Genomic DNA, 12,028 nt, shown 5'->3' on the forward strand with positions numbered 1-12,028 from the left:
CCACAGCCCCCAGCTATTTTTTTTTTTTTTTAATTTGGCCGGGGCTGGGTTTGAACCCGCCACCTCCGGCATATGGGACCGGCGCCCTACCCGCTGAGCCACAGGTGCCGCCCCCAAACCCCCAGCTATTTTTAGAGACAAGGTCTTGCTCTGGCTCAGGCTGGTCTCAAACTGGTCAGCTCAGGTGGATACCCACCTCGGCCTCCGAGAGTGCTGGGATTACAGGTGTGAGCTACCGTATTAGCTTATTATTATTATTATTGAGACAAGATCTTGCTCTGTTGCCTGGGCAAGCATGCAGTGGCATTATCACAGCTCACAGCAACCTTGAACTCCTGGGCTCAAGTGATCCTCCTGTATCAGCTTCCCAAGTAGCCCGCACTACAGGCACAAACCACCATGCCCAGATATTTTTTCTTTTTCTTTCTTTCCCCTTCCCATTCCTTTCTTTCTTTCTTTTCTTTCTTTTCTTTCTCTTTTGTAGAGATAGAGTCTCTCTCTTCCTCTGGCTGGTCCTAAATTCCTGGCCTCAAATGATTCTCCTGCCTCAACCTCTGAAAGTGCTGGGATTACAGACGTGAATCAGCTGCTGGATACTTTATTTGTTTTTAAATGGGTTTCAACCATTTGTCAAAAAGGCCAACTTCTTTCCGTAAAATTACTTTGATACCTAAGTCACAAAATCAACTGACCGTTGTTCTATTGTTGTATAAAGAATTTGACTGGCTTTTGTCAGGACACAGTTCGTGTTAAGTGGTAGGGCAGAGGGGTCCCTGAGGAGAGGGAGGTCTTGGGGAGAAGGTGACCCTGAGCTGGCTTCCCAAAGACAGGCTCAGCAAGATGTGCTTTAAAGCCTAAGCCCTTCAGAGGCACAGCACTGAAGTGTAGGAACAGAGGCCCCCGTGCCTGGTCACTGTGGAGTCTTCAGGAAGGCTGGTGGCAGCATTCCTGGCAGCCTTCTGTGTGGTCACCCTGCTTCTCTCTGTCCCTCTGCCCCATTTCTGCCTCTGCTGACCAGCCTACCCAGCTGACACTTGGGCTCCAGATGGCTTCCCTGGCCACCATGCCTGTAGGCCTCCAGTGAAGATTTGTGAGAAAGCAGTCTGTTGGCAGGTGCCCCGGAGGCCCACTGTACACAGGCTGGATCCGACACACCTTGGTCCCTGGCTGTGAGCCTGGGTCCTGCCCTCAGGCCATGGTACACTCACCATCCACCCAGCCAGAACAGGCTCTGCAGGCTTGCTTCCCCCTGAGAATGGGGAGTGGGCCTTTTACCTCCTTGTTGCCCAGACAGCCCCTTGGTGATGGAGAGGGGACAGGGACTCAGGACAGAACCCAGAAGGTAGGAGGGACAGTGCTGAGAGGAGTGGGAGGGACAGGCCTGGCATCTGAGAAGGTCCGGGCTAGTGGCTGACCTGTCTGTCATGTGCCCGTGTGTCTGGGTGTGAGCCTGAACACACAGTCCATGTTCCTAGACGGTGTCCCCAAGGAGCTCCGAGGAGCTGAGACCATGCTCTCCAGCTGAGCCCACCTGCCCAGACCCCAGACCCAGGGTGGCCTCTCCCCACCTCCCAGAGCGTCCCTCCCTTGTCCTGGCCTCCCAGAGCCGGGAGCCAGGGCCCAGCCCATCCAGCCAGGCCGAGCACCTGCCTGGCTGCCAGCCTCCAGCAGTGCTCGTGAGGGCCTGGGGTTGCCCAACATCCACAGGGCCCCTGCCCATCTCTACCGTTCCCTTTCATCTTCTCCTGGCTTTTGTTCCTTCTTGTTGGGACCCTGTCTCACTGTCTCTGTGCCTCCACTGCATCGCCCATTCTCTCCTTCATTTCCCACTTGGAACCAGCACATCCTCAGGCTCCTGCCCCAGTCCGTGTCCTCAGGCTGCACCAAGGGTCGAGAGGATGGCAGTGACCCTCACCTTGCAAAAAGTGAAATAGTTTCACGATGCCAGCTATGGTCAGAGCTAACATCTGTGGAGGGCTTTCTAGGTCTCAGGACTGTTCTGAGTGCATTATAAGACTAAGCTCCTTTCATCCTGGCAAGGACCCCAGAGAATGAGGACTTTTATCATGGTGAGAGACTGAGTAAAGGCCAGTGGCTTGTCTACAGTCACAGGTCACTCAGCCAAGTGGGAGGGCCAAGGGTGGCTTTGGGCCTTGGACCTCTGATCTTGGTCACCATGGTCAGAGGTGCTGACCTCAAGGGACTGGGAGATGCTGAGGTCCATGGCACAGTGACACAATTCAGACTGTGGGTGTACCTTGTTGTGTGCTGGTCTCTGTTTTGTGAGGAGGCCGAGAGGCCACCCAAAGGGTCCAGGGTGACCCTAGGAAAGAGTGGTAGAGCTGAGGCTTGGGCCAGTGCTCTCCGAGGGTGGGCAGGGAGAAGCTGAGGGGCAGTGGCACCAGGAGGCGAGCTGGAGGAGGGTCACGCTATGCTCTGGCTTCATTTTGCAAGCAGCAGGGAACCATTGAAGATTAGGGAGGACCAGGCACCCAGAGAGAGACAAGGACTCTGAGGGGACACCCGGGCTCTCATCCTGGTGCACAGTCTGAGGCAGATCTTGACTCTTCACCTTATCTGCCTCATAGGCTCATGTGTGCACAGACATGCATCACACAATGCACACGTGCATACAGATGCACACGTGCACACGGACACTGCTGTCATAGGAGGCAGAGCACGAAAATGCTTCCTTGGGGGGCCAGGGCTGAGGGAGCCGAGAGACGGGTGGTGTCTCCAGCTGGAGGTGCTGAGGTGGCCACAGGTGCTGCTGCGTGGACAGGAGAATGGCCTTGTGGACAGAGAGAAGGTCCATCTGGCCTCTCAGGGTGGGGGGGCCTCTGGGGCTGGACAGGAGGCAGCCATGCCTGGGTGCCAGGGACACACTGAGATTTTGCTGTCCAGGAGGAGCACTCTGCCTGCCACACCTGCCAAGGGCCTCTGGTGCATCTGTCTGCTGTCAGCAGGTTATTACTGTGATCCTATAAACGCCAGGTGTATCACTTTCCTACCGCCCTTATAACCCACCACAAATCAGCAGCTTAGAAGAACACACTTTTATTATCTCACGGTTTCTGAGGATTGGGTGCTCAGGGTGACAGAGTCAGGTTTTCTGTTTAAAGATGCACACAGCCAATAACAAAGTGTCTGAAGGTCAACTAGGGAAGAATTCACTTCCAAGTTCATTCAGGTCATCAGCAGAATTCAGTTCCTTGTGGTTGTACGATGAAGTTTCTGGTCTCCTTCATCTGCAAAGCCAGTACTCGACGTCAACTCTTTCTCTTGCTTCAAATCTCTCCGACTAGCTGGAGAAAATTCTCTGCTTTTAAGAGCACATGTGATTAGACTGGGCCTACCCAGACAACCCACGGTAATCTCTCTATTTTGAGGTCCACAGCCCTCTGCACAGTGCCTTTTACCATGTAATGTAACATATTCACAGGTCCCAGGGAGGAGAGCGTTGGTTGACACCACAGATCACGGGGGTCACCCACCTGCCACTGAGGCCACAGGGCAGGAGGCAGGCACACAGCAATGGTGAAAAGGAGTCCATCTCCACCCTTGTGGAGCTGACTGCCTAGAAGCAAAGCCTTAACTCGCAAACAGAAATGTGAAGACAGCCTCAAAGGACATGCCAGGGCACATGCGGGCCCTGCCCAAGCCAAGTGCTCTGGGGGCTTTCCTAAGGATCTGAGGCCAAGTCCAGTTCTGGAGGATGAGCTGGAATCAGAAGAAGGAAAGTTCTGGCAAACCGTATTTCAGAACCAATGCCTAAGCAAGGAGTCAGGAGCATGGAACTGAAGGACAAGAATGTCGTAACTCAGGGAACCGAGGCGAGCAGGGTTCGGGAATGGTGAGGCCCCGGACTCTGCGACAATACTATCTCTAATAGCAGAGGGGGCTCTGTGACAGTACTATCTCTAATAGCAGAGGGGATAGTTACTGGTATTTAGGTCACCTGGTGCTCATGACACCTCTCTGTAACACCCAAGTTACAGGTGGGGAAACTGAGGCTCCGAGAGATTAGCTGAGTATCCAAGCCAGTAAAAGGTAGAACTGGGAATCCTATCACCTCAGGTGCCTGTCTAGGAGCACGGGGGGTTGAGTGCCACCGGAACAGTTGGAGAAGGCTGTCCAGGCCAGGGAAGGCACCCTCTGCTAGGGTGACAACCTGCAATGCAGTGGCTCACCTCACCTCAGGAGCAGCCAGGTGCCTGCTGGTGAGGCTCTACCTTGTCACCCACATCCACTGTCACAGGGCACGTGCCAACCAGCCACTGACTCTTCAGTCTTCTGCCTGGAGTCACTACAACCACTCTACTCACCTTTCACTGGGCAAAGCAAGTCAGTGGCCAAAGGTGCTGCTGGGAGCCGGGGAAGTAGACTCCTCCCTCTTGGAGAAGCAGTTCCTCACAGGGGAATCACAGTGGTCCAGGCCAAAGGCCAACCCAGCTAGCATAGACCAGGCAGTAGAGTGGAATGGGGAGGAATGATAAGGGGACAGGGAGGGGAGGCACCTTTCACAAGCAGGCAATCTGGTGTAGGAGGACCCGTAATGCTCCTGGGTTTGGCCATACGGAGTAGGGGGTGCCGGGACTGTTTCCATCTGCAGCTGGGGCTCAGGGAGTGGCCCTGGCTGGAGGTTGGCATGGAGTTCTATTACTGACTCAGTAATAATGATGCCCGGGGCACAGGTAAGACCTGGGGTGTGACAGTGAAGAGGAAAGCAGCCTGAGGCCCAGCTTTGGGGACTAACACAGGTCATTTTCATAAACGGGACATGAGACTTCTGACTGCAGGCTGGCTGGTGCCACACAGGACCCACAGGCACAGGGGTCCTTGCTGCACCAGGTGGCCGATGGGTGTATTGCACCCACCAGAGACCTTCCAAGAGATCTCTATTTGGGCTAATTCAAAGTGCCCCCTCAAGGCCCTGAGAGAGATGGGCTTCTCCGTGCAGCACCCTGACTTAGAGGCCTCCTCAGAGTGGGGAGCGAGTCTGCGGCTCACACACCCCCACCACCGTCTCCCACTTGTCGCCCTGTCTTCCTCCTTTGTGCCACGGCTGTCTTCATTCATTAATTCAGCAATATTTAGTCAATGTCTCCTTGTGTTTGGCACCTGCTATAGAGTTTACAATTAGAGGAAGAGACGTAATCCACCAGGGGCTCTATAAGAGGGCATCCGAGGTGGACCTGCCTGAGGTGGGGCTTCCATGAGGAGCTGAAGTCGTCCAGGGCCTGGGCGGAGTTGAGCATCTTTTGTCTCACTGAGTCAGTGAGGCCTCATCTCGGGCTCCTCACCCCTTCCCTGGGCGCCTCCAGCATCCCCAACCACCTCGAACAGCAGAGAGAGGTGCAGGGAAGGCCACCCCCCACGCCCAGCAATACTACCCTCCCCCACCTCCCGCACACACAAACCCACACGCGCAGGACTGTAGCCCTTGTGGATATGTGCCCCAAAGACTCAGGACACGGGCTCTGTGCGTGTGGTGGCATGACCTGCGCTCCACCTAGTGGGCCGTGAGATCTGGACGGCGGAGGCCATCTACCGGGTTAACAGCAGCATGGCCTTCCTGGCACAGCGCGTGTCAACATCAGTGAAAGGCCTAACAAAGAAACCAGGCAAGGGGAGGACGAGGAGACTTCCGCCCGTCCGGTGAAGAGCCACCTGGAGAGCGTACGCTGGGCTTCGACAGTGCCGGCAGGACCCAGCAGACAAGCCCGGGTCCAGCCCGGAGAAGCGGAACCGCGGCGGGCGGTGGCGTCACCACTCGGGGCGGAGCCTGCGGCCGGCAGCGGCGTCCCGGGAGGCGGGATCAGGCCGTAGTCACGTAGCTCAGGTTCCCCGGCTGCGGTACCGGCGCGTGTTAGTCTGTGCGTCTGCCCTGGTGCCGCAGTCCCTCTGCCATCATGCCGATGTTCGTCGTAAACACCAACGTTCCCCGCGCCGCGGTGCCCGACGGGTTCCTCTCCGAGCTCACCCAGCAGCTGGCGCAGGCCACGGGCAAGCCGCCCCAGGTTTGCCGGGAGAAGGGACAGGAAGCGGGTGTACCCGCCAGCCAGGCGGGGTCGTCCTGGGCTGGGAGCTGGGGAGGTGACTCCAGGAAGAGGCTCTGGGTGCGGCGAGGGCGTGGGGGACCGTGCTGGGCCTCGAAGTGGACGCCCGGGCCCACTGACGTTGCTGGGGCCAGCTCACCGTGTCCCTCCCCACGCAGTACATTGCCGTGCACGTGGTCCCGGACCAGCTCATGGCCTTCGGCGGCTCCACCGAGCCGTGCGCTCTCTGCAGCCTGCACAGCATCGGCAAGATCGGTGGCGCGCAGAACCGCTCCTACAGCAAGCTGCTGTGCGGCCTGCTAGCCGAGCGCCTGCGCATCAGCCCGGACCGGGTCTACATCAACTACTTTGACATGAACGCGGCCAACGTGGGCTGGAACAACGCCACCTTTGCCTGAGGCCCGTACCGCCTCTCCTGCGCCGGCCAGGACCCAGGGCCTGCGGTCCCCAGCGTTCGGTGCTTGGCCGCCCCAGCCCCCACTCCCGGTCAGGAGAAATAAACGGTTTGGAGACCACGGCTGCCTCTGTTTCCTTGGTTTGCCGAGGGTTCGGTGCGGGGCCCCGGACACAAGCAAACGGGAGGGGTGGGGACGAGGTGGCCCCTGGCAACCTGCTGTGCTGGAGCGCTTTTGTCCGGAGTTTCTCTCTTATGCTCTATCAGAAGCTCCGGCCTTTCTCAGTTCTGGGGCAAGTCAGTGTTGGGGTGAGGAGAGATTGAGCAGTCTGCCCGCGAATCCCAGCCTCCCAGTGAGAGGCCTCTTTACCCTCCCTGGACCGGCTTCCAGAGATAAGTCTGTTTATTCCAAGGGCCACACAGTGGGCTGCGGTAAGTGAGATGGGGCTGGCGTGGAAGAGGGATCAGAATCTGGGGATGGGGGGGTCAGAGGTCATGTGGGCCTGGACCTTTCTGTGCCCCACCTTCTCCCACTTCCAGATGGGCAAAGGGTAGCTATAGGCGAGGAAAGCCCTCCCACCCAGGGTCACTGCTGTGCTGCTTCTCCAGCTTCATGGCCTGGAAAATCACTTCGTTAGGAAACCTTTTGGGTGTGTTGCTGGGGTACAGGGGTACAGAGTTCTTGGTTATACTGCTCTGCCTGACCCCAGCTCTATGCCTGAGTTCCCCTGCAGCTCCCAAGCTCCCACCACAACAGTTGCTGAGACAACACTAGGACTGGGGTTTCCCTTGGTACCATTCATATTCTGCAGTACGAGGACTCTGGAAAGCTTTCAGATGGCCAGTCCACCCTGGGAGGACAGTGCTGGTCTTGGGCCTGAAGGCATTGTCAATTGTCATAGTTGTGGCCCAGTGTGATTGGGATATCCTGGCCCTGGGTCCCTCTGTCCAACTTAAGGGGCTCCCTCGGCCTGGGGTGGTGATAGGACAGTGGGCAATTTCAGTATCTGCACCTGGACCAAAGGCCTTGCCTTGGCTGAGGCAGGTGAGCAGGGATCCCTCACTGCCCTGAGCTGTGACCTCTTCCAGGTCAGGGAGGCCCAGCCACCAGCACTGGGACTTCATCACCTAGCAGGCGCCAGCATCTGGGTCCTGGCTACATAAAGGTTGTCTCCACTCTTGCATTGTCTGCCCTTTGGGAGAAGTCAAACCTTACGACAGCTTACACAGAGAGGGCAGCCCCTGTCACCACACGCACCCAACTCTTGGGGCTCAAGAAAGGTGGCCTCAAGTCATTTGAGACTCTGTGCCTTCATTAGCGTCTATCTAGATGGAACATGATTTTTTAAATTCCATGGAATTCAAATAAATTTGCTGTTGGAAGCTGAGGGCCTCTAGGAAAAGGAGGTGTCGCCTGGGCCAAGCCTGTGCCCCATGTGTGTGCACAGGGGTTGCTTGAGAGGTCTGGTTCCTGGGGTGGGCACCAGCTCCTTCCTTGGGATGACTGCTGGCGGGGGCTTCAGTTCAGCCTCAGTGTGAACACCCACCAGACAGGGCAGAAAGCTCCAGGTGCCCAGCCCAGGCTTGAAGCAGAGGACAAGTTCTAGGCAACTTCAGAACAACCCCAGCCCCAGGGCCACGGAGCCCAGTCTCAGTGTGGCGCCTCGCGGGTGGAGCCACATCCTCTGTCCCTCCCCGCCTTCCATCAAAGCTGCCTTGACAGTCTGTTCCTCAGGGCCTCTGGCTTAGGCTGCCCACCCTAGCAGGCTTGCTGCAAGATGCCAGAGGGCTCTTCTGCTTCCCTCGGTCTCAGGGGTCTCTCCTTAGCCCGTGGTCAGCTCACCTGCTGGCCCAGCCTTGGACAGTGAGATTTACTTCCAGAAGTGGGGAGGTGATGTATAGAACAACGAAGAATCAAAGCTGAAGGGCCTCTGGAAGAGCAGGATCTGGCAAGGTCTCTAAGGCAAGACGTCCCCAGCTGACTGCGCCCCAGCAGAGGCCTTGCTCCAGTACACCTCAGTCTCATTCTGTCCTCAGTGAAAGGGACATGGAGTCACGTCTGTCCCTGAGCTGGGGTGGGGTGGGGGCGGTGGTGGTGGTCCCAGCTGTAGTCAGCTCCCACTCTGAACCTTGGATTTGAGCACCTGCCATGTAACTGAACCCTGGCCTTTGTCACACCCACTGGGCTCCAAGTGACCCAAGCCCCAGCCTCTCAAGGCCTGAGACTGACCTTCGCACAGTCTACCTCTGGACCCGCACAGCCCCCTCCTCTGCCCATCTCCTATGGCCTCAGCCCTCCTAGCCTGCCCCATACACACAGGGAGCAGGGTACAAGTCTCCATAACATCTAGTCCAACTCCCTGTTTCACAGATGAAATCACTGCCCCTGGTCCCTGGATGTGCCACTGCCAGGCCAGCTGCCTCCCAGGGTGTGGCACACACTTGCCCCCATGTTCCCCTGCACCTCTCCCTTTGGGCTTTTGCCACCTGCCTCACATGAGCGGGGGGGGGGGGGGAGAGGGCTGGAGGGAGCACAAGAGCCAGGAGAGCTGCCCACCTTGCCAAGCACAAAAGGGGCATCTCTATGTCTCCACCTATATTCCTGGCCTTGCCTACATGTCCACAAGTCCCCTGGAGCTTATAACTGGCAAGGCACATTGCAGAAGGCAGCTGGTGCGAGCCAGCCTCTAGACACATCTGCCCCCTTGGCTCCCCATCCCAGTCACACCCTGGCCAGCTCTGCTTTCTTCAAAGTACAGCCTCTACTGCCCACCAGGTAGCGGCTGGTCCCAACCTCTAACCCCTGTGACTGCCCCACCAGCATCAGCCTTTGAAACAGTAGCAAAAACTCACTTTCACACGATACCTCAAAGTTGAGGTGGGGAAGGCTGGGAGTGCTGCCTGTTCTGCCACTGTCATCTGCCCTGACTGACCTCAGGGCCAGTCTCACAGGCCTCGCACCCCACTTTGCCAGGGCTGTTTCTTCTGCCTGGACCGCCTGTCCGCCATCTGCCCGCTGTGGCCCCATGCATGCCCTTCTGGGAAGCCTTCCTTGAGGCCACCGGGTGTGGGGCGACACCTACAGGCCTCTGCTCAGTGCTGGCCCTGTTAGCTGAGGTTCCTCCGCTGTCTCCTGCAGTCTGTGGACACTGATTCAGCTCTGTGATCCTTTGTCCCCTTCTGGAGAGCCCAGCAAGGCAGGCTCTCCCTAGGCCCCCACCCCACATGCCTGCCACCCCATCCCACTGAGTTGTCGTCACCTCCAGAGACCCCCAGCCCTTCCCCTGCCCGTTGCCTCAGGGAGCATGATGGCAGCCAGATCGGGGTTATGGCCCTGCTCTGCTCCTGCTCCAAGCCTAAGCTCCCCCTCTCTGTGAAACGAAGGGCTTCACCTGATGGCTCTCCTACACAGTCATTCAACCACAAAGGCATGACAGACATCTCACATCCTCTGAGGCACCATCCAGGAAACGCCATGGGAGGGGAGGAGAGAGCAAGTGGCCAGGGCTGTGCTCAGGTCTTGCTAAACTGTGAAATCCCTTGCTCACCCTCTTCCTCAGAGGGCACTATTGTTCCTGATGTGCCAGCCTTGATGGCAGCGGTGGGTCTGAAGGGACAGAGATAACAACGGGGTGTGGCCAGTACCTTCTCAGCTGGCTCCATCTGAGCCAGAGTGGTGCTAGGAGGCTGGTGTGCTTCGGGAAGGTGGGCCTGGAGGGGATACAAGGCTGAAATGTGTTGACAGGGGACTGTCCCCCATCAGCCCCATATTGAAGGGGTCCACCACTCTCAGGGCTGGCTGGTAGATAAAATTAGTGCAGGACAGTCCCTCAGGATCAAGGCAGTTTTCTGTTATCTGGGAGAGCTCAGCTAATCCTGGCACTTAGGAAGTTCCCATTATTTCTGGACTACCAAAGTCTTCCCTGACACCTCATCCTGCGGGGAGGTCAGGGCCAGGCCCCATGACACTACTCCTGGAAAGGCCTCTCCTGCCATCCCAGTCCCTTTCCTAGCTGACCAGTGGCAAAGCCAAGGCCCAGCCCTTGTATGAATTCCAGGGCTAGGATAGGGGCACCATGCACCCCAACAGGGTTCCCTTCCTGGTAGATGAGGCAAAGCACACTTCCCGTTTGCAGCCTGTGTAAAACAAAGATTGTCATTTCAGGCACTGGTTCTGTCCCCTTAGTCTTGAAACCTCAACTCCCATCTGGTGACAGTGTGGTCTGGACTCCCACTTTAGCTCCCAAAACAACTAGACAGGGCACCAAATTGAAAAGCTACAAATGAGAAGTCTCATCTCCAATGTCCCAAGGGTGACCTGGCTTTTTGCATACCTAGCTGTCTTCTCATTTTAATAGGTGATATATTTACATGGCTCAGATTCAAAGTGTGTCGAGAAAAGGCTCCTTCCTGCCACCTCCCTCCATGGGGTTATTAATCCTTTCTCAAATCCACCCCCCCAAGATATTTTATGCACATACGAGCAAATAAGTATAACACCATGCCCAGGCCTGGCCTTCTGCCCCCCAATGGTAGCACATCCATTAGAAACTTAAAAGTCTCCCTTGGTTAGCTGGGTGCTGTGGCGGGCACCTGTAGTCCCAGCTACTCGGGAGGCTGAGGCAAGAGAATCACTTAAGCCCAGGAGCTGGAGGTTGCTGTGAGCTGTGTGATGCCACGGCACTCTACCAAGGGCCATAAAGTGAGACTCTGTCTCTACAAAAAAAAAAAAAAAAAAAGTCTCCCTTGGTGCCTGAAGAGTCTCCGATACTCTTGCGTGTAGGACAGACCAGGATTCCAGTGAACCAGGCCCTGTTCATGGACAGTTAAGGCTGTTTCCAGCCTCCGTACTCTGCTGTGAGGAACCCTGCCTGCACGTATGTCCATCCCTGGGTAAGGCCTAGAGGTAGAATCACTCAGGCACACACCATACATCCCTCTTGGAGGAGGGGTCTATGGTGCCACCTACCTGGGCATGGGAAGCCAACCCAAGGCCACCTTTATGCTGTCTGAGGGCAAAATGCTTTTCTCTCAAGCCAAAGGTTTTAATCTGTGTCTCTGTTATTAGGAAGTTGGGCTCCTTTTCATATGATGAACAGCCTTTTCCTTTTCTGTCAACTGTCTAGGAGTCAAATCTTCAAGCCCATTTCTCTGCCCCTGGATCTTTTTGTCTGTTTAAGAGTGCATTCTACATTAGAGCCAGAAGATGCAAATGGTTTTCCCGGCTTCTGACTGTGCCGGAGGGTCTTGAGACCCACATGCCACACTTCAGTGCCTGCCATCCCCGGGCCTTCTCCATGCCAAGATTCTCAAGCTCTTTCCTGTGTTTTCTTTCAGGACTTAATGTGGTTTTGTTTTAACCCTTATATTCTTGCTCTATCTGGAATTCCCCCTTCCCCCACCCCATGTCGGGTATGAGCTATCATTCCCATCTACCCACTGGCCTCTTGCTGTCTGTTAAAGCACCCACCCTACCCCATTTGTGAAATGCCACTTGCATTCCAAATTCAGTCCCCTTTTGTACTTTTCAGTCCATGCTGAAGGCCTTTGTAACGGACAGAGCTTGTCTGCGGAC

General features: G+C 56.3%; 1 protein-coding gene across 1 annotated transcript; it reads left to right on the forward strand.

Moving 5' to 3' along the window:
* Nucleotides 1–5,780: 5,780 nt before the first annotated feature.
* MIF (macrophage migration inhibitory factor) lies at nucleotides 5,781–6,574 on the forward strand. The gene is made up of 2 exons (XM_053587088.1): nucleotides 5,781–6,020; nucleotides 6,218–6,574. The coding sequence occupies exons 1-2, from the start codon at nucleotides 5,913–5,915 to the stop codon at nucleotides 6,455–6,457; spliced, it is 348 nt and encodes a 115-aa protein (XP_053443063.1). The 5' UTR covers nucleotides 5,781–5,912; the 3' UTR covers nucleotides 6,458–6,574.
* The last annotated feature ends 5,454 nt before the right edge of the window (nucleotides 6,575–12,028 follow it).

The sequence above is a fragment of the Nycticebus coucang genome, chromosome 4, assembly GCF_027406575.1.
Source record: "Nycticebus coucang isolate mNycCou1 chromosome 4, mNycCou1.pri, whole genome shotgun sequence".
Taxonomy (NCBI): Eukaryota; Metazoa; Chordata; class Mammalia; order Primates; family Lorisidae; genus Nycticebus; species Nycticebus coucang.